The sequence below is a fragment of the Lycorma delicatula genome, chromosome 2 (assembly GCF_047948215.1).
Source record: "Lycorma delicatula isolate Av1 chromosome 2, ASM4794821v1, whole genome shotgun sequence".
NCBI lineage: Eukaryota > Metazoa > Arthropoda > Insecta > Hemiptera > Fulgoridae > Lycorma > Lycorma delicatula.
This window is the reverse complement of record NC_134456.1, coordinates 47815033-47838792: the sequence shown is the minus strand read 5'-3', so window position 1 is coordinate 47838792 and position 23760 is coordinate 47815033. Positions and strand designations below refer to the sequence as shown.

Below are 23760 nucleotides of genomic sequence, written 5' to 3'. Positions count from 1 at the left end.
TGCATGTGAAAAAAAGTTTCACAAGTTTAGCATACGACAAGCCCCATTTTTTTACAATTGTAGCAACATTTTGGTCATCCCTTACCGTTAAGGTTGGTCGTATCAAAAATTGTTTAAATCGGTTTAACGACTAACGACCACTTTAAACCGATCCGATACTGTACCTATTAAGGAAGATATATAATCGATTCGGTATTTTTTCTTCAAAACCCCATTTTTTCCACCCCCTGGGACAATAGTTAGTGATATAAAAACCCTTACTTATATACGTTTTAGGCCCTTATCTAAAGAATACTAGGAACTCTAAAATAATTCGATATTTTATTTAATAAAAAAGTTATAGCGATATTGTTTTTTCGAAAAAGCCCTCCCATTTCCACCCCCATGGTCCGATTTTGCTCATTAACGAACTCGAACCGAGGTTTTGGGTCGTTATATTTTATGTATAAATTTCGAACTGATTGACGCAAAATTACGTTAGTTATCGTGTCCACAAGAAAGTGAAATATGTATATATGTATATAAACTTTTGAACTGACGGTGGTTTTGAGGTCTGGGGGATGTGAAACACGAAGATATGTTTAAATTTTACGGAAGTCGAATCATGACGCACCCATTACAATAGATAGCTTCTTATGAAATTTGCCTATAAAAGGAAGTAGAGGTCATGAAAATACTTTTGTATGAAGAAATTACTTATTATATTATTTACATATCAAAATTTTAAGCCGATCGGATTTAAGGGTGGGAGGATATTAACATCATTTTTAATAAGTAATCTCATTTTGAAAATCCATTGAGTAAAAAAATTTGAAATTTTGCATAAATATTTGGTTATATATATGAACAGTTTCATGGTTATAACAAATTTCCTACTTTTGTCATGATTTTCGATCCCGTCGGAGATAGGAACATTGTGGTACCCGTACTTTGTTGTTTTATTTTTACCCCGATATGTCTCGGGAAGTGTCGGCCGAAATTAGGGGTATCAAAATAAACAAAAATCTTCCTGCTGATAAATGCCCCATCTCGCTTCATTTTACATCTGTTCACCGTTTTGTATTTTACAATAAAAATTTCTTTCTTAAAAATTGATTAAATATATTAATAAAATGTTGTATATATGGACACAGCCCAGCCTGAAACTGTTTGTAAACCTAATATAAAATAATTTTAAAAACTTTTATCGTTTTATTATTTATTTTTGTACAGATACAAATAATTTGAAGTCTTATTTTCTTATATTAACGCTAAAATAAACTAACCACTTCGTATGAAAGCTTTGAAGGCTCCTGCTGGAGCCTAAAATACATGTTCTAAATAACTTTGCATTTTTATAAATATGTATACTATATGCACATGCACGCGCTTTCTTATTTGTAATTTTATAAAAATGAGTAAAAACTGAACTCATTTTTGTTTATTGTCATTTAAATTTTAAAATGATATAATTTACTATATAATTCATTATGATAACAAGGGTTGATCCTTTTGTTGTAAAGTCATAATTAGTCCTTATTAGTTTTTATTGTTACGTTATTTCCTTAATTGATTACATCTTACATTCAGATCTTAAACGATGAAAAATTCACTCGTAATACAAAAGAGAACTTGTTCAAAATTTTTACCTCTCTTAAAAGACTGATGACTTTACGCTATATAACCGATTAAGTTTATTTATCAACTGAAAGAAAGAACTGCTGCAGATTCGAACTGTATTATTTTAGTTTTGGTAAACTATGAAAAACTACGCATAAAATCGGTTGATGTTAAAATTACCTACAGAATATATTTTTTGAAAATGTTTAATTTTTACTGATTGTAATAAAAATTTTCAGTACAGATGTTTGATTAAATCTGATCGCAATCTTCCCATTTTCGCTGGATGAGATTGAATCAACTAAATTTACTTTTACTGCCTCTTTTCCATGCATAAATATTTGTAATATTGCAATTTCAAAAGATCGTTTAGGCATGTATGTTGCAATTATGTGAGTTTATAATGGATATGTTTTTTTTAACGGATGTTTCAAAAAGGCGCAACCTCTTTGTTTGACGACGTGAATTTATTACAAAAATATTAACGTTAATGAAATATTTATTCAACAGTATTCAAATTTACCTTTAATAACTTTACAACAGATGTCTAAAATTATTTCCTGCGATCCCGATAAAGGCTTGTACACCTTATATAACATTTGCAGCCACTTTTCGCAATAGTCAATAATGTTTGATATCTCACTTTCAGTTTTAGCCTTCAGTTCGTCTATGTATGAGGATTGTTTATAAAAACTACACTTTTTAAATACCTACAAAGAAATACGTTTGCCGTGTAAGATCTGGGGATCTTGAAGGCCACAACTCTCTGGATATCAAACGATGGCCAAAAAATTCCTGTATTCCAGCGTTTCATTAGCAGTAGGACACGTTGCGTTATCCTGCTTGAAACCGACATTGTCGTTCGTGTAAATCTAACGTGGCATTAAACTGTTCGATTAAGTTGCGATAAACCATACCGTCTAAACCCCCGCCGGGGATTAGAGGCAGGAGGCAGGCACAAAAGATCCAGAACCGGGGGCTGGATGTTAAGCCGGTGGATGGGGAGACCTCCTTAGAGTCGGAAGGACACGTCCCTGGGCCGAATATACTTAATTGGATGTCCGGCTCAGGGATGTAGGGATAAAAAAAAAAAACTATACCGTCTACAGATTTGTCAAAAATTAAAGGCCCTGTTACACGACGCCGGGGAATCGAGCACTAAACAGCAATTTTATGTGTGTAATGGTCGTTTGCGAAACTCGTGAGGATTTTCAGCGCTTCATATTCGGCACTTTTGGCTTTTAATTAGCCATCCGAGTGAAACCGTGCCTCGTCGCTGAAATAAACACGATCTAAAATTTCAATGCCGTTGTCATAAACAAAAGAACGAAACCGACGACAATACTATAAACGTTTTCCGTGGTCTACTTTTTTCAGTTCTTGAACGACATCGATACGATAAGCATGTGATTGTAATTTTTTAGAAGGCTGAAAACGGTAGATAGTGAAAGCCGACCTGTGAAGATAACTTTCTGGGCGATTTTCTGGGTGAGCGAATAAAAAACTTTCTTTTACATCCTCCAGAACTTCTACTGTTAACAGTGATGGTCGACTTGTGTGCTTTTCCGATCGTGTACACTCCCTCTCTCACGAAATTTATTAATAAAACGCGATATTATCGACTTGTCAGGAACCGAAGAATTGGAAAATTTTATCCAAAACTCGTCTTTCACTCTTTGTAAGATTTATACGCGCAATAATTCTCAATAATAAACACACTTCAGTCCTTGGAAAACAACATAGTTAACACAATAGAGACGAATTTATACAGGCATAGCACTAGTGCATAGAAGGATATTTCAACTGTTACAAGTTGCTAACTTTGAGTACAGTGTTACCAACTGACATGTAGGAAGAAATAAAATTTACGTATGCGTGACTTCTACTTTCTTAGTCTTAGGGTTGCGTTATTTTTGAAACGCTCGTTATTTTGTATACTAATCATTTCAGTTATTTTGTTCAATACGATTTTAGAATGTCCTTCTTTCGGATAGAAATACCCTAGAATAAGCGGTTAAATTGATCATTTCATTGACTATATGACAACATAATTTTTATTTTAATTGTGAGATAAAAACTTCTCTGTTGGGTAAAAAGTTATGTTTATTGATAACATAACTGTTTGTTTATTATTGTATAAATTATATATTTCAAATCGTTTATTTTTTTCAATGTAGTCATTTATTTTGTAAAATAACTTTTTATTGTAAAACGACATGCTCTCGACTTCACTCGATCCTCCCCGAAAGGAAATGCAACAGTGAAATCTTTCTAACGAAATTTGGCCAAAGTTATACAAAACCAGTTTTTTTTTTTAAAGTAATTTTCTAATATAAATAAGCCCTTCATACGTTAATTGCATAGGAGATATAAAAAACATTCATTGTTATTTTAAACTATTGACCTTAAATTAATGCCTGAAAATTAGATTTGCGTATGTCTATTTGTGTCATTCAATTATTTTAGATCAATTATTTTGATTTTTAGGAACTTGATGTTTAATGATTTATTTAATTCGCGCGTTGTAAACCCCAAAATGTCAAATTGTAAATTAGTAGACGTCAATACACACACATATGTATATATAGATATATATATGTATATATATATATATATATATATATATATATATATATATATATTGTCGCGTGTTCGCGGCTCAACCAGGCTATTGAGAGACTAACAACTATAAATGTTTATATAAATACGATTTATTAGTCTGAGAACATAGAAAATAAGATAAATTATGATGATAATAATAATAGTGAATAAATTACATACAATATAGTTTCTCAGATAAAGACAAATTTGTTTAACGACAGTTAAAAAATAAAAACCACAGTACAGTCCAGGTGACTAAAGACATTATAATGACCGCTAATATTAACACCTAATATTGCATTAACAAGATAAGGTTTGACAAGGTTTATTCAATTCCATTCTCTGCAAATACTATTACCTTGTTGCTGTTTGCAATAAAACTACCCTGCACTTTATGAATGAATTTAATATTGTCACTTTCACTATTGTCTATCAATTAATTCCTACATACACCCACTGTCCATTCTGGAATGTTTTTGACATACTCTTCACTCATGGCTACTATATGCCAACCAATAACGCCTGTCTCACAATCGCGTCGAACACGGCCTCGCAACACTACTCACTGTGATCGAATAGTACGGTCTCGCCATACTATTTGCTTACTCTATGTCCCACTGGTCCGAGCTGTATTTATATACCCTAACCTGCAGAACCACCTCATTCCCTAACTATTGAAGTGTGAGAATTCTCATCGTCCGCGCCCTTACGTTTCCTAATAAATTGCTATTTTGGTCCGGTAACCCTTCTCTTCAAACAATAACTATTGTAGGTGCCATTGTCTTTACTACAAAGACGGATAGTTAAACGAATCTGTTTGCTTGAGAAAAGGATCCCTCTTAGTTCCTTTCTGGATTCTTTTCATTATTATTTTCTCATACTTTATTCTTAATTGGAAAGAATCTGTTACCCAGGTCTTATTACAGATCAGATTCAGATTAGAACCTTTTATTCTTATCAATATATAATAATACATTATGAAGCTCAAGTTGGGCTCAAGCTGGTCTCAGCATAGTGCAAGCCACTCAATTTTTCTTAGTATATCAGTTGATTCCATCTCATGATTTTTTATTATATTAGCAAATAACCTGTTTGAATTTTGAAGATCAGATGATTGTTTGCAGAGATATTAAGAGAACCTCTTTGCACTTCCCAAAATAGCACCCCAAGGACACCCCATTTGTTTACCAGTTGATAGTGATGATTGGTCTACCCTCGCACAAGGTGTTTGCATCACCTCACCACTTCAGCCTCATACGCAGTCCCCACAGGAAGCCCATTATTATTAAACAGAAATTTTTTTAATTTATTTAATATTATTTTACTTAACGTAAATTTAATTCTATTATTTCCTAATATTATTCATTTGATTGATTTTAATCATTCAGTTCAAACCCAGCTAACACAGTGATAGAGCCTCACAGTTAACAGTATATTAATTCAATTCATTAAAGTTTTTGCTTCAACCAGTAAATCTCCGCTAGTACATATATATATATATATATATATATAGCCTATGACACTCCCAATAATGTAAGGATTCCAGTGCGAGGTCATACGTATAAATTTGTTCGGCCGTTCAGCTGCTATGGTGGAACTAACATACATACATACATACACCTTAAATACATTACACTCCTTTTTGGGTAGTCGTGTAATAAAAATATTAAATAATGTTAAGATAATGTATGAAGATAATAGATGTAAAAAATAACTTCAAAATAAATTACAATTCTGAAGGCATAAATAAAAATTATTTGACTGTTGAATAGGATGTAGAAAGTTGAGATTTTTTATCAGTATTATTTAAAAATGCAACAAGAGAGTAATATTGGTTGTTGTAAAAGAAAATATTTTAATTATGTTTTAAATAAATTGGTGAGAACATTTATTTTTATTAAATGGTTATAAAATTATTAAAAATGGCAACAGAAACATATAACTTACCTTTCTCTTAAGCTGAAATATTGTGTTAAATGAAAAAAGGTCTTTTGCGTAGTTTGATTCAGATAGATATTATTAATTGTTAAGAACAAGTAAATATTATTTTTACCAAAGACTGCACTTTCGTAAATAAAAGCACGTAGATTAATTAATATTTTTAATTTTCTATATATCATTCTACATTAGTCATACTTATGTGGACCAAACAATGATTGAAAACCAATTTTTGTATTTTGAAAACTCATTCTGACTTTTTGAGAATCCCGAAAGAGAAGATATATTACATATATTTCCAATGGAATATATGTAATGTATTTCTATTTTGAAGAAACAGCTCTGAAAATGATTGCCATTATAACCACTAACTGGTTGAATTTTTCAAACACCTTCATGAATAATAATTTTCAATAATTAATTTCATTATTAAATAATTAGTCATTAAATATGAAGATCATAAAAATTGAATTAGTGAGGAAGGGAACTTGTGGAGAAATAAAATTGCATTTATTGCAAAATGATTTTATTTTTTTCATTTTATTAATGCATTTTATATATATATATATATATATATATATATATATATATATATATATATATATATATATCAATAAATAAATAAATGTAAAAAACAATAAAATGATATATATATATATATATATATATATATATATATATATATCAATAAATAAATAAATGTAAAAAACAATAAAATGATATATATATATATATATATATATATATATATATATATATATATGTTTTTTACAATTTATTTATTTATTTAGCTTATTTACTAAAACACAACACCAATAACAATAAAAAATTATAAACAATGATTTAATAAATTAATATATGCTACTGATTCTGGAGTCGCCATCAGGAAATTTTCAGGATTCCCTTCATAAGCTGTCCTAGGGCAAACTTTTGTGATGTGTTTAACAGTTTGATTTTCACCACACTCACAAAGGAGCGTCGGTGTTTTACCCCATTTATACAGGAAATAGGCGCACCTACCATGCTGAGTTCGTATTCTGTTTAGCATTGACCATGTCTTACATGGCAAGTCAAAACCTTACTTTAAACTTACTAAAACTATTACTTTGAGTAATACATGGGATTTGGTTATTCTGCTTTATGGTCCATTCTTGATGCCAGGCGTCAGTTAGGTTAAATCCATCCTCTGTGGCAGCAATTGCTGCTTTGATAGGTGGCTTTCTAGATCGAAGCCGCCCACGATTGGCATCCTCCATGTCTTCATGTATTAGTAGTTTTCGATTGTCCATAATCTTCTTATACTCTCTTACAAGAGCGTTCATACGACGCAGGTTTGGGGGTGGTATGTGGCTCAATACCGGGAGCCACTCTATGGGAGTAGATATGATAACCCTGCCAATCATTCTCATAGTGTTATTAAGTTGAGAATCAATTCTATGAACATAAGAACTGTTAAGCCACACTGGCGCACAATATTCAGCAGCTGAGAAGACCAGGTTCAAAGCCGATGTGCGCAAAGTGGAAGCTGATGCCTTCTGCGTTGTTCCACAGAGCTTATGTATAATGTTGTTTCTCGGTTTCAATTTCTCTGCAGTTTTCATTAGGTGCTCCTAAATGAAAGCATTTGTCAAGTGTCATGCCTAGGTATTTTGGTGTCTTATTGTGAAAGAGCCATGTATTCTCGAATAGAATTTTAAGCTCCCTATTAGCGAACCTGTTACTCAGATGGAAGTATGACACCTCTGTTTTACTAGCATTTGGTTGGAGGTGCCATCTTCAGAAGTACCTTCCCAGTTTCTCCAAGTCAGCCAACAGGACCTCCTCCGACTCTTCAAATGATCTACATTTTATTGTTAGCACCCAGTCATCAGCGTAGCCATGCTTTTTAAATCTTGTAAAAAGATATGAATCTGAGTACAATGTGATTACACAGAACCGGTTGTATCCAGATATGACTGATGTAACTTAAATATTACAGTGGAGGCAAACGTTTTTCAGCACACCTTCATAAATTTAAAAATTTTACTTAATTACTGCTGGAGCACTACAAATCTTAGTTCTTTGCCTCGTAAACAAGCCTTCTCCACATCCCTCTTTCATCCACCATGTGAACTCCTTCTCCCAGTTGGTCTAAGTCCTTTACAACCTGGTCATACCATCTTAATTTTGGCTAGCCCAGTGATCTTTTTCCCTTTGTGTAGTCCTCTATACTTCAATTGAGACCTTTTCCTTCCGTTATTCTTAACACATGATCCAACCAACTTATCATGCTTGTTTTTACCATTGATATAACGATCTTAGTTCTCTGTTTTTTCTTATCCTCCATAGTTCTCCTTCTTCAATGGGACCTGAAATTTTTCTTAATATTTTATTTTCTAATACTACTAGATATTTTTCATTTTTCTTTGATATAACTCATGTGTCACTGCCATACATCAAAACAGGTTGAATAATATTTTTATATTTCTTTTGACGTATGATAACAACTTTGTAGACATCAGCATTTTGCTTACACTTAGGCATCTACTGGTATTTACTAACCTAGACTGTTCCTCTTCACCTTCTAAATTTGTATTATTGATAACTAGACCAAGGTACTTAAACCTATTTACAAACTCTACTGTCACATTTGCCATTTTGTAATTAGTGTTTCTGTCTCAAGTTACTTTCCTTCCAAAATGAACTATTTTAGTTTCTTCTCATTGAAGCCAGTATTTTTAAGTCTTCTCCCAATTTTACACCTCTTTTATACAGCTATATTGAAAAGAATTGGGGAGATGCCATCACCCTGTCTCACCCCATTGTTTATAAGTAAACTTTCAGGTATGTCTCCATCCACCTTCACCCTTGCCTTTGACTCCACTACACAAGCCTTAACTTTCTTGGTATCCCATGCTTTTCCTTACTCTCACATAAGCTATTATTAACTAAACTATTGTACCTTTTTTAAACATCTATGAATCCTGCAGAAAACTCCTTATTGAATTACCAATACTTTGATATTGATTGTTGCAGTAAGAAAACCTGTTCCAACTGTAGACTTTCCTTACACAAATCCAGCTTGTTTTTCTTTTATAATTGACTCACTATAAGGATTTAGCCTCATTAGTGTACTTTAGAGAATACTTTATAAATGTATTTGAAAAGGAGATACCTTTGTAATTTGTGCACATCTACTTGCCCCCCCTTTTTATGGATAGGAACAATTATTACTTCTTTCCACTCTTCCGGAATCTATTTGATATCCCGTATATTTACTATTACTTTATAAATTTCCTTAATTAAATGTTTCCTCTTTATAATAACATCTGTCATAGGATCATCACAGCTTGGTGCCTTATTACTTTTCAGATCATTTACCGACCTCTCTACCTCTTCTTCTGATAGTGTTATCACAAGTGGCTGGATGTGGAAATATTTTGCTACATCTTCTTTACCTTTCTTTTCCACAGGGTCATAAATCAACAGGTCCTTAAAATTTAAAATACCTTTCTGCACTTTTAAAGCAGATTTTCTTTTTATCATGATGTCCCCATTTTTGTCCTTTATTCATAATTTCTATCTGAGAATCCAGTGTTGAAAAATTGCACAGCTCTGCAGAATTACCTGGCGTTATTAGCTGTTCTATTATCCACAGTACTTTTGAGCTTCTCATCAATATAGTCTCTTTTACATCTCTTGAGAAACTGTCTTGTTGGCTTAATTACTCCTCAATATACTTCTTTTAGAGCTTCATCGGTTGCTCTCCTTCCTGTTATTCTGTATACTGAAGCCATGTCTGTTTCATTTCTCTTCCTTTCACAATCTCATTTTGACGCTTCTGTAAAGCATCAAATTTTTCTTTTCTTTTTCTTTTTTCCACAGACTTCACAACAGTATCTTTTACCAGTTTTTGTAATCTTTCCCATTTATTTTTCGCCATTTCCGTTTCTTCACATGTATTATCCAAATCTTGTTCCTCGAGTTCGTGGAACTCGTAGTGTTTTGTAGTTTTATTTTCTATATGTGGTATCGTTACGTTGTTGCATTAACTTTTTTCTAGCTGTTGTCTTTTTCTTAGTGTCTATTTTTTGCCTGAGCTGTACCAAAGCCAGTTAGCTGTCCCAAACTCCGCACTCTTGTACTATATAACATTAATCACACTACTCATATGCCTACTATATATCTACAAGTAAATGCAGTTGTATTTGATTCTCAGTTTTTCCTTCTGTAGACACCCATACAGTTTTGTGGATTTCTCTTCTTGGAAACATTGTGTTACAATCTTTCATATTCACTGCATATGTCAAGGTAAGGAGTTTTAAGCTCTTATTGTATGTTAAAAAATGCCAACTTTGATTTCCTGCTATCTCCTCTATGAATATTTAAATATTGCCATTTCAAAATGCAGCTGTGCAGGAACTGAAAGTATTTGTGTATTCAACCATGTATTATGAAGGGAAGGTACAATACGATTACACAAAACCGGTTTTATTTAGATATGACTATGTAACTTAAATATTACTGTGGAGGCAAAAACGTTTCACCCCACCTTTGTAAATGTAAAAATTATACGAAAAATAATCTTGACATTAAAAAAAAATCTTTACTATATATCATTGTAATTTTATATATTAAAATTTTAATGACAGTAGATTGTCCATATTTTTACAATAGCTCGTTACATTTGTCAAGAGATTTACAACAATGTAGTAATCATTCCTACGCTTACATGATAGTAGAGTCCATAATACTGTAGTATTTTTGTAAGAAACTGGAGGTTGCATTATTTGAAGGAATCTATTTAATTTTACAATATTTGGAAATGATAAATTATTAGTTATTGAGATTAATATTTGTTTTTATTTGTAATAGTGGAATAATGGTTTTTCAAATTATTTTGCAGGGTAGTAAAGCAGCAGTAGGAGGTCATCAACCATATTATATGACGCACTCATTTCCACCAGGAGGTGGTCCTGCTACATTACCTCGTGGTGGTCCTTTGCTCAGAACGTATTCTCCTGCTGTCACTGGAGCACCTAAACCACCTTCTGGTAATACTTTATTATACTATTTAAATATGATAAATTAATAAAACTTTTAATAAAAGTTATCGCTAAATTAATCTGTTGAATAAACCACAGTCAAAGTGGATCTCTGAACCTGAAAATTATGATATTTTTTTATTTAATGGGAATGTAAAGAAGGTTTAGAGAGTACTTGAACAATATAAGCTAGTGGAATTTTTTTTTTTTAACTTTTGTTTCATTATTACCAAAATCTGTTGCAATTTTCTTCTGTATTTTGCCTTTATTGAATCTTTCTAATACCTTCATTTTTTATCTAATGAAATTATAACATACTACATTTCTCATTCATAATTACAGTATGATATTAGTCATTACAAAGAAATGAAAAGATTGATGCAATATAAAGTTGTATATTAATGTTTAAAAATGTTTAATTTATTTTATTCAAATAACAACGATAGAAACTGGAATAATACTTGCTGGAATGAACTTTTATTTATTCCAGCAACTATTATTCTTAAGATGCTTAGTACGACCACCAATTGACAAAGGCATGCCTGAACATGTTTTATTGTGTTTTAAAATATACGCCAAAGCACCAAAGGAGTTATGCATTTAAAGATTCAGTTATGTTATGATCAGTTCATCCTGGATATGAGACCATTATTGTAAACACATCCTTTCATTGTTCCCCTTAAATAAAAATCTGTAGATGTAAGATCTGCGAATCTTGATAGCCAGATGTGCTTTTGGAAACAGCAGCAGTGAACGCCGTTTCTCCATCTTTTTGAATTATGCTCCAGTACTTTCATCCTCATTAAATTGGCCAGTGAAAGGCTAAATGATTTCATTGTACTGTGATATAACATCAAATACTAATTTTTTTGTCTTGTAATGGTTGTTCCAAGATCTCATGAGGATTATTTACAGATCATTCCTGACTGTCTAGCTATTAATGTGGCCCGACAAATGAAACCACTTTTATCCAAAAAAAATTTTACATAGAGAATGTCTTCTCCTTTTTTATCTATAAAAAATAGTGATGATTCATGCTAAAATTAGCATGCTGCTCCAGAAAATTTTTTTCTGGGTCTTTTCAAGTCCGTGGTTAAAGTTTTCTGTAAATTAAAAAAACCGATTTTTGGGGTACATAAATTAAAATCTAATAATGTGTTAAACAAAGATGGTACACCAATATATAATATGAAAGGTAAAGTCGATAGATGGGTGGAATATATTGAAGAGTTATACGGAGGAAATGAATTAGAAAATGGTTTTATAGAGGAAGAAGAGGAAGTTGAGGAGGATGAAATGGGAGAAACAATACTGAGATCTGAATTTAAGAGAGCATTAAAAGATTTAAATGGCAGAAAGGCTCCTGGAATAGACGGAATACCTGTAGAATTACGGCGCAGTGCAGGTGAGGAAGCGATTGATAGATTATACAAACTGGTGTGTAATATTTATGAAAAAGGGGAATTTCCGTCAGACTTCAAAAAAAGTGTTATAGTTATGATACCAAAGAAAGCAGGGGCAGATAAATGTGAAGAATATAGAACAATTAGTTTAACTAGTCATGCATCAAAAATCTTAACTAGAATTTTATACAGAAGAATTGAGAGGAGAGTGGAAGAAGTGTTAGGAGAAGACCAATTTGGTTTCAGGAAAAGTATAGGGACAAGGGAAGCAATTTTAGGCCTCAGATTAATAGTAGAAGGAAGATTAAAGAAAAACAAACCAACATACTTGGCGTTTATAGACCTAGAAAAGGCTTTCGATAACGTAGATTGGAATAAAATGTTCAGCATTTTAAAAAAATTAGGGTTCAAATACAGAGATAGAAGAACAATTGCTAACATGTACAGGAACCAAACAGCAACAATAACAATTGAAGAACATAAGAAAGAAGCCCTAATAAGAAAGGGAGTTCGACAAGGATGTTCCCTATCTCCGTTACTTTTTAATCTTTACATGGAACTAGCAGTTAATGATGTTAAAGAACAATTTAGATTCGGAGTAACAGTACAAGGTGAAAAGATAAAGATGCTACGATTTGCTGATGATATAGTAATTCTAGCCGAGAGTAAAAAGGATTTAGAAGAAACAATGAACGGCATAGATGAAGTCCTACGCAAGAACTATTGCATGAAAATAAACAAGAACAAAACAAAAGTAATGAAATGTAGTAAAAAAAAACTACATTCTACCAGCACGGCAGGGTCGGCACTACAGGAGCAACAGCGCTCTCTCTACCTCACATGAACTTCCTATATGGACATGTTCACAACGGCCAAACACCACATCACTGGAACTGTAAAGTGCACAGTTCCATATAAAGATTTTTGTATCTTTTTCATAAACCGGGGGATGGCTACTAACATTAAATTTAAGCATTATATATTATGCAAATATAAAGAAAGTATTAAAGAAAAAAAAAATTCATATTAAATGTTATTGATAATATCAAGTGGAAATAGGGGGTGCTGCAGTTCCGTAGCCTGTTCGTGAGCCGCCACAGATAAAAAAAACAAAAACCACTGGCAACATTCAACAAGTTTAAAAACAGTATTGTGTAACTTAAGTAGGCTAACTTATTATATAAGTTATCCTACAAGTTATTATGCAATAAATCTGCACCCCAGAGAAAGGTGTCCATCTGATTCTAAATGGTTGACCTGATACAGTACAAGACTATAGTTCATTTACACCCATACTTACGATCATCATTCATTCTCTGAAGTAATATCTTATGGTGTTTCTGGAGGCTAAACAGAAAAAAGAGTATTGTTTAACTGACAAGCTGCTATTATTTTTTGTACGTGTATTTGAAATGTATAAGTGCTTTGCTTGTACTACTTCTTGAGATTTCTGATTATTGTGTTAGTTTTCTCATAAATATTTTTAGACTTTGAGCTATGCTATCAAAAATACCATCCAACTTTTTCTCTGCCAGAATAGAAGGTCTTTTGAACTCAAGTGCATCTTTAACAGTTCCAGTTTCTCAGAACTTATTTATAAAATTACTATAGCAATGCGATGTGAAACATCAGTGTTTGAAATCCCTTGGTAAAGCATCTCCTTCAATAATTCTGTATTCTAATTACAAAAAAAAAAAAAAATACATTTCAACCAAAAAAAATATGAGCTTCAATTGTTAAAATCATTGTCACACATTGGAAACAAAAGCTTCAGTGTTATGGAAATAAAAAGTATTGTTAAAAGTGAAACATGGAAATCAGATGTTAGTTTCACTGCTAACAGTATCAGAAACCAGTATATTTTATTGATTGAGATGCAGATGATTTTATTTTGGTACATATTTACATTTCGGACACTGCATAATTACATTAATCAAGTAATTAAAAAAATATTCTCTTATTTATCTGGTCGAAATTTATCCATTATCAATTAATATGTTTCATGTAATATAACTAGAATATTTATTAATTTAACAACTAATAATTGTTCTTATACATTTACAAGTACTTAGTAAGTACTTACTACTACTTTGTAAGCACTTACAAGTTGACATCCTGAATTAATTTTCAGTAGAACATCAAAATTTTCTAACTGAATTAACTCTGTTGTATGGCTTTGACACATTAATCTTACAGACTTAAATTGTATTTGGGCATTCATTGAACACAAAAAATTCTGTCACAATTCTTAATGTTTAATTTTTAAAGAAGTCAAAGTACATTGTTAAGAATAAAAAGTATTCTTGTAATTTTTTTTACTCAGTATTCTGTTCATTTACCATGCTAGTCAAATATTTCTTCAAAAACAAAAAAATGAAATGTTATATAATAAGAAGAAAGTAGAAAATCATAAATATATTATTATTATTATTTCTTGTATTTGTGGAAAGTAGTCCCTACAAATCCAGTTATACACATTTTTATTGCAGAAATGCAAAAAAGACTATTATCTATTCATGAATTTAACCTTTTTACATTTTTTAATTACAAAAAGGTTAAATTATTTATCTTAATAACTATTTACTTTCTTCTTTTTTTTTTGATGTGAAAAGAATTTATTGTCTTTCATCGTACAACTTTTTCTTATTTTTGTATTTCTACTCAGATTTACTAATTCATATAAGAATTGTTCAGCTTATTTTTGTTGACATTTCTATGATTCTTTACTAATGTTATACATACAACATGTCCTAGGAGCTCCTGGACAAACTTGAAGAACTGATTCAAAATATCAGAATAAAAAAAAAAATTAATTTGAACAAATGCCTAATCTCACTTTATTCTCCCTCTGTCTGGCATTTTTAATTTTTTTATTTTTCAGTATAAATTTATATCTTAAGAATGGATTGAGATATTAATGAATGTGCTCTATATGCACTCAAGTTCTTCAAAATAAATAAGTTTGAAAATTTTATGTCCAGATGAACTTTGTGCTCGTTTGTCCACATGAACCTTTTTGTTTACTCTGATGTCCTGAATCAGTTCCTTAAGTTTGGCCAATACTTTGCAGAACACCCTTATATTTCTTTTTATTATTTTCTATGTACATTTTTATGAAACCGTGTAATAAATATACATATATACTTTTAATTTTGTTTTTTATTTGACACCACTTGATGAATTATAAACAATCTTGGTTTTTCAATGTTATGTTCTTCTCATAATCGTAAGGGTGATCCAATATGATATGAATAGATATAATAGAATAGATCCAATATGTGAATAATAGATCACTCCCAAAAAGGTCAAACATTTTCAAAAATAAAAAGCATCCCATTCTATGCTTATTAAGAAAAGTGAGAGCAAAGTGGTTTCCTGTTGCCTTGCCTTATATATATGGTTGCGTATCAACATGCCAACTGACTGAAATGCAATATTTCAAGTGCTTTAATTTTTCAAGTGCTGAATGAATGTTCAGATAGCTTGAAGTAACAAATTCTGTTGTGATTCAATGTGCTATATACACAGCTTCAACTCAGCATGGAGATTTTTGTTTATGAATAGTTGATTAAAATGTTGCCTTAGTATGATCACTGAAATTTGATGAATTTTGTTCATCCACTTAAAACATACCCACACTTTTAGTGATCTGAAATATTAATTAAGATTTCGCTTTTGAAATATTAATTAAGATTTTATTGGAAATTGCTCTATGTATGTGTATCTCTATCTATGTGTATGAGATATCTCAGAAAAATGCAGTTTGATAAAATATACTGTTCATACAAATAATTGTTAAAGAGAAAATAAGTTAATTGATAGATTAATCCTGTTTTTTTTTGTTTTTTTTTTTTATGAGCATAAAATAAAAGTTCATCTCTAATAGTCAGTCAGTCATCCCAATTAAGTGCCTTAAATAAATAAAAATAAAAAGAATTTTAATTTTTGTTAGGTGCTTTATTACACTCATCTGGTTTCTTCTGTTTAGAGTTTACTTCTACAATTATGGTTTTTTTTTGTCTACCTTAAATTTATCTTTTTACTTTAATCTTAATTGATTAGTTACAAAAACAAAGAATACAAGGGTTATTTTTTTCAAGGTCCGATCGGTCATGAAATTAAAACCACTGTCAAAATAAAAAAATTTTTATTTGTAACAAGTACTTACATAGTTACACTATTTCTCTACATAGTCGCCACTCCAATTTAGACATTTGTCGTAGCGTGGTACCAACTTTCCAATACCCTTGTCATAAAACGGAGCTGCCTGTGTTTTCAGCCATGTTTATACACTGGTCTGCAGCTCGATGTCTGTGCCAAAATGTTGTCCTCATAGCTAGCGTTTCATGTGAGCAAAGAAGTGAAAATCGGATGGAGCCAAGTCCGGGCTGTATGGTGGGTGATCAAACAATTCCCAACGAAAACACTGCAGGAGCTTCTTTGTTACAGCTGAAGTGTTACAGCCAAGCATTGTCATGGAGAAAGACAATGCCTGATGAAAACATTCCTCTCCGCTTATTCTGAATTGCCCTCCATAGACGTTGAAGAGTCATGCAGTATGAGAATGCAACCTCATATTCTCGACCGATCAGACCTTGAAAAAAAAATACTCTCGTTTAAAAATCTGAAGACATGCTATAATGGAACAGTATACTGGTTTGCGTATACTGTAAAAAATTATATCTACTAATTATATCAACGGTGTTTGAAAGCCATTAGATTACGAGAACAGATTTGGTATCATTAATCTTATAAATGATAAAAATAGATGTATAAACTGTTCAAATTAAAAATGAATATAAAACTTAAATTGTTATTAACTGTTCACTTATTATTTGCTGTTAACTAACCTTCATCATCATTTTGTAAATTTAACTTCTGTCGCAAGCCTTCTTGTTTGTCCCCTTACAGATGCCGATCTGCACCTCAACTATTAATCTCATTTTTCTTTTTTGCTTCTTTTCTTCTTCTACTGACCCTTCCAATGCAGTTGTCAAAATTCCATTTTTTCTGACCAGTCTATTCTTTTTTGTACTTCCTACATAAGTGGTTCTTTTCTTTATTCGTGTCTATTACTTCCTCATTCCTCACATCAACATCTCAAAGCCTCAATCCAATCTCTCTCCCTCTACCTCATTGTCCATGCTTCATTTCCATACATAGCACTAACCTCTTCATTTTGGCTAACTCAAATGTAAATTCAAACTCTTACTACATAGTAATTCCCTCTTCTTACTAAAAGTTTGCTTTACCATCACTATCTTTTCTTTTAGTTCCATTGTGCTCTTACAATTCTCTGTCACCATAGTACCAAAATATTTGTAACTTAACTTATTACTTTGTTATTAACTGTAATACTACTTATAAGTATGTATTGTAAATGAGGCTCTTATAAATTTTATTAATTTCTGTTTCACATATTTCAGAAGCAGGATATATGTCATCACCAGAAAGAGGAGGTACTGCACCAGCTAGAGTGTATCCTGCCCCTTATGTGTCTTCTGGTGCTGCTCCTTATGAAGATCCATATTATAGCCAGTACGGTTCAAGAACTGGGTCCATAACTCCAGTCATTGATGAAGAAGCAAGGTATGATTTTTTCCAGCTTTTTAATTGTTTTTTTATTATTAATGTACGCATAGATATTAATAAACTGAATTTTGGTATTCATAAAGAGTATACAGTAATAATCGATGAGCTCAGAATGGCAATTAGAAATATATTGAATTATTAATAAGTAAATTAAATATAATTTAATTATTAAATAATTAAAAAGTATTAATAAATCTCACCCTTTACAACTTTAGAATTTCTCAGTACCTGGATTATCGTGGTCAATATGAACTTGAAAATAGAATATTGCAAAATAAGTGTACATTATCAGCAGTTCAATCATAATTTTAAAAAAGTCCCTTGTTTTAAGAATTTAAAATATTGCTTTGCTGAATTAAATAGAACCAAAATGAACTAAATCAATAGACTAAAATAAAAAGTATATGTTCTTTAGTTAGAAGATATACTTTAACTATTAGATATTTAGTTTTTGAAGAGGATTCAATATAAATATTTATATATACAAATTATTGTTGAATAACTTCAAGAGTTAAAAATATAAACATAGAACAAAAGGTTAGACTACCCAAAGAAGTATTAGGAAGATTACATTTTTCCTATCTAGATCACATTTTTGGTCTTTAATACAGAAAAACTTGCATGAAAAAAGTCAAGAAAAAATTTATTTTGGGAAAATACACAAAAAAATGGATGATTTAATGATGGTCATTTGTAGGTAATATATAGTATGCTGGTTAAAAAGAGTTCATTATGAGAGCAGCATGTTTTAGGGAAAACAGTATTAATATCAGTTAGGAGTTTACTTTTGTTATAAGTCGCAAAATAGAGTTGCACTATTATTCTTCTTTGCTATAAAATTTTGTACATATTTATCTGAAGAATGAATTTTGACCATTTTTAATAAGATAAAATGATTGATTAATTATTGCTTTATAAATAATATAAGATTCTTACCAAATAATGATTTATTTTCATTTAAAATTAGTCCACTAACAGAGAAACTAGGTTAATGAAAATAAAGATAGCAGAAAGAAACATGTTTAGATATTTTAAATCATAAAGTGAGAAAAATCACATTCAAAAACGTGCAAAACCTCAATTAAATTATTCTTCAGTCAAGGAGTGTTATAAAATGTATTACCTTGGTTTTATTGATCATAGGCTTTCTTTGTTGGCTTTTCAATCTTTGTGAATAACTGTCAGTAAAAATGTAATAAAGATTTTGAAACTACCCATCAGAATTTTTTCTAACTTTTTATCATTATTTCTTTTGAAAGGCTTCGTAGAAGTAAATGTTTAATATTTTTATCATTGTTTTCTCTTCACTATGAAATCCGTTCAGTATCTGATTACCATTTAAAAAAAAAATTATTTATGTCATTAAGAACAACTCTTAGCAGTAAGAATGTATTTCTTATACCACTGATGCTTATAATAATCTGTCTTCTTCCATAAAATCACTACAAAATTGCTGTAAATTCAATATGGGAACAAAAGCTTTCACAGTTTTTTTTTTTTTTTTTATTCATGGATGCTGTTGGATAGGAATTAAATCTATGCTATTAATGTTTAGCTAAATTATAGAAAAATTCTCTTTTTTTATGTTGTTATTTTTTATTGTAATCAATTCATGTAAGAATGTTGAATTTATGGAGAATTTCAATAATACTTTCATCTTATTCTAAATTTGACTGATGTGGAATATTATCATTATTATTGTTTTTTTTGTTTTAATGGTCTTGAGTAAACAAACTAGGATATACAAACACAGTTCTTATTGTTATTATATATATTTTAATTTATTAGTGTAAATATTGCTGTTTCTGATATGTTATACAGTATTTTAAAATTTTGAAAGTATTCTTTTATTTTTACTTTGTTGAGTTTATTTTTTATATGTAACAGGGCTTATGACTAAACATGTAAGATGTTATTCAGTCTAAGAATGATTATGTGCAATTTGGCATATATATATACTCGTAGTTAATTTTTTTTTTTAAACTTAAGACTTGTACTAGTGTCATATTTAAAAATTCTTATATTCAGATAATTAATCATTTATTTTATTTTATCCTGGTTGATATAAGAAGTGCGCACACACACACATACACACACAAGGTGACCCAAAAAGTATTCATCAAACTTTACAGATATTCAGAACATCAAAATAAAAACATTCATATAGAAAAATAATACCTTATCTCACTTCATTTTCTCTCTGCCCATCATTTTGTGATTTTTCAATAAAACATTGTACCTTAAGAGCATGAAATTTATATGTACATGTACCCAACAACATCTTCTGTAAAATAAATATGTTTGAAAATCAAAGGTCATTTCAATAGTTCTTGAAATAATTACTACATTAATAATCATTCATATGAGGAAAATTTGAGTCTTCTTTTTCTTGAAAATTAGTTGAAAATAAAATAAAATATTATTCATATGATCGTCTGTCATATGTACTGGAAAAATAGTACAAAAAAAAATTTGAAGTTTCTTAAATACCAAATTGGAAAATTATCAAAATAACGAACAATTCTTCTTCACTATACAAAACAGTATCATTTGTGGTTTATTTTAGTTTGTATCATTTCAACTTTATTTCTTTGGTAAAGTCCATCTGGATTAGAAACGAAGTGGATCGTATGATGACTGAAATCATCACACCGTAGATATATTCGTACTGGATGATTAGAATTCAATCTTCATAGCAACATATGTACAAAACCTCATTGTTATTCACCTATGGCTAGCAAGAGGCTTAACATTCACTGTTATCATTATGTCACTGTTATAGAACCTACATTTAAATTTCAGAAAACTTGACATATTTTTTTGGAATGAGTTATGTTAAATAATCTTATTTTATTTACTTTGGCATTGTTTTACTTGTATTTTAATGAGGAAAATGAGATAGATAAAATGAAGTGAAAAAAATGACACGTTGTCGGGAGTAGAACCTAAGATCAGCTTATCTAGAAGCTTTTTAATTATTAAATCAACTGATCAGCCAGTTAATAATTTATGTAGTTATTATTATGTAATCAATGCAAACAAGTAACTTATAGTAGCTTGTGAACTGTTGAGATTTGCCATCATCATGGCTAATCATAAAAATTAAAAATGATTCATTTTTACAGAATATTTCCTGTTAGTTGTATATGTATTTCATGAAAAATTAATCAAACTTTATAAATTAATACAACGTAAAAGATTAAATTATTTTCATAAATACTTTAATTATTTTCCTCAAGGAAATTAGGAAAAAGAAAACTACAGTACAACACTAACTTACTTGTAATTTACAATTTTTTATATGATACGACAGTCTAATATTTCTGTGTTATTTTTGAGCTTATCGATTGTTTATTTTATTATTTTTGTTTCAGTATTTGTTATAATTACTTTATCTCATACAATTAAGCTTTTGCCATAATTTCTACACAAAGTGGATTGCTAATGCTTTTACACAAACTGATGCACATGTAGCAGTACGCTTCATCACTTTTATTCACCATATCAATTAAATACGTAAAGCAAGTTTTTCCCCTTCTAATAAAACTTTGTCCTTTTATTTTTTTCTAATGATATTTTGGTAAAGGTTTATTTTTGGGATACTTACATTTTTTATAAATAATTTGATGATACGCATTTGTAACAGAAAATAGAATTATTTTTGTTTCTTAATCTATTAAATAGTGAGTCGGTTATTTATATTAATATGTGTTTCTATTCTGTTTTGACAAGAATTGTATATTTATTAAAACTCAATAAAAATCATTTCATTCTCTTTTTCTACTATTATTGTTGATTCTTTGGTTTTTTATCAATAGATATGTATTGTTCAAATTAATTATGATTTCTGTGTTTTTATGCTGAGCTTTTTAAACACCAGCAGAATTTACACTTGCTTAAAGGAATAATAATAGAAAATTTACAGTTTCTGTAACTGGGGTAAATCCAGTTAAAAATTGGAAATTTTAATATCTTTCCTGTTGTTTATATACAGAGTGGCAAAAACAGGAAATTTTGAATATGATGTTGGTACCACTGTAGGTATACCATAAGTGGGAGAAAGACATTAAACTGTAAAGCAGTAATGGACATTTAGTTGTGATGGAGCAGTGGAATGGTGTAGAGCATGCTGTTGCCATAAGGGCATTTTACCAACAGGGTGACAGCCGCACAGAGAGTGTTTTAGTGACACTATGAGATCCCGCCCTGCTGTTAAGTTTCTCTTTCACACGCCATTAAAACTTGGGTTTGTAACTTTGAAGAGACTGGTTCGGCTTTGAAAAAAAATCTAGTGGGCTTGTATTGACTATACTTACACCAGAAAACATTGATGCCATGAAAGCTGTGAGTGGTAATGAGTACTCATTGTTCGGTGCAGAAAATTGCCTCGTTATTAGAGCTTGGACGTCAGAGCTTGCAAAGAATACTGCATTACCTGAAAAATTTTAATTTTTAAAAATTCAAATTCCTTACAAAATTCAAATTGTTCATAAGTTATTGAAACCTAACAATTGTGTATTGCATCTGCAACTTTGTGAAAAACTGTTGTCTAAAATCAGTGAGAATGTTAAATTTATTGAAAATCTTTGGATGTCAGATGAAGTCCATTTTCACTTAAGTGGACATGTGATTAAGTAGAACTTCTGTTATTGGGCACAAATTCTGCTCAACTTTATCAGTGTCCATTACACAGTGCTAAACTTACTAAATGGTGTGCAATTTCATGTCAGTGGGTCCTTACTTCTTTGAAGATAAAGGGGGCTCTGCTGTCACTGTGACTTCTCAACATTATGTCGACATGCTAGAGACATTTTTTGCTCCTAGGCATCATTCATCTTCACCTTCAGCAAACTTGGTTTCAACAGGACAGAGTCACCTCACACACTGCCCAACAGTCTATGGCTACTGTGAGATGCTTGTTTGGGATCACATAATTTCAAAGACTGTTAACATCGCTTGACTGCATTCGTCTCCAGACCTTTCAGTCTGCGACTTCTTTTTATGGGGACATCTGAAGAGTGTTGTGTACCAGACTAGACCAAGAAACCTTGTCTGGCTCAAAACACAGATTGAAGAGGAAATTGCCAACATCCTGAAGAATACATTGTGCCATGTTATGCAAAATTTTTAGAATTGACTTACTGAATGTCTACGCAAAAATGGACAGTACTTTCGTGAAGCAATTTTAAAAAGTAATGTATATTGAAATTTGCACTCTTGTAGAACATATTTTCAACATCGAATAAAGTTTAGTAACTTTACTAATTTTTTCTAATTAATTTTCCTGTTTCTCTGTGCCACTCTGTATATTTGTATGCATTAGCTTTTTAATGTTACTGATTTAAGTTGAAACGATTGTTTTGATTATGACAAATATTTTTAGTAATGTTGTTTTTATTACTTACTTCCTTCTGAATACAATTGTAAATACAATAACTTCTTACAAATATTAACTAGGTTGATCCTTTTTCCTGCTGATAAAATTTATAATAATAAAATTGTTAAAATGAAGCTTTGGATTTTTGTTTACTTCTCTTTGTTTGTATTAAACAGTTTACATACTTACAGATTGTATTACAATTTACATCCTGAATTCAAATTTT

The 23760-nt window shown here is 30.6% G+C and overlaps 1 protein-coding gene across 4 annotated transcripts in view; it reads left to right on the top strand.

Annotated features, from left to right (window-relative positions):
- Nucleotides 1–23760, top strand: part of LOC142318776 (coiled-coil domain-containing protein AGAP005037) — a 1329051-nt gene that overhangs the window by 1173385 nt on the left and 131906 nt on the right. For all 4 annotated transcript variants that reach the window (XM_075355236.1, XM_075355237.1, XM_075355235.1 and 1 more), the window contains 2 exons: nt 11024–11171; nt 17992–18154. In XM_075355236.1, coding sequence (XP_075211351.1) covers nt 11024–11171; nt 17992–18154 — 311 coding nt within the window. The remainder of the gene's footprint in view (nt 1–11023; nt 11172–17991; nt 18155–23760) is intronic.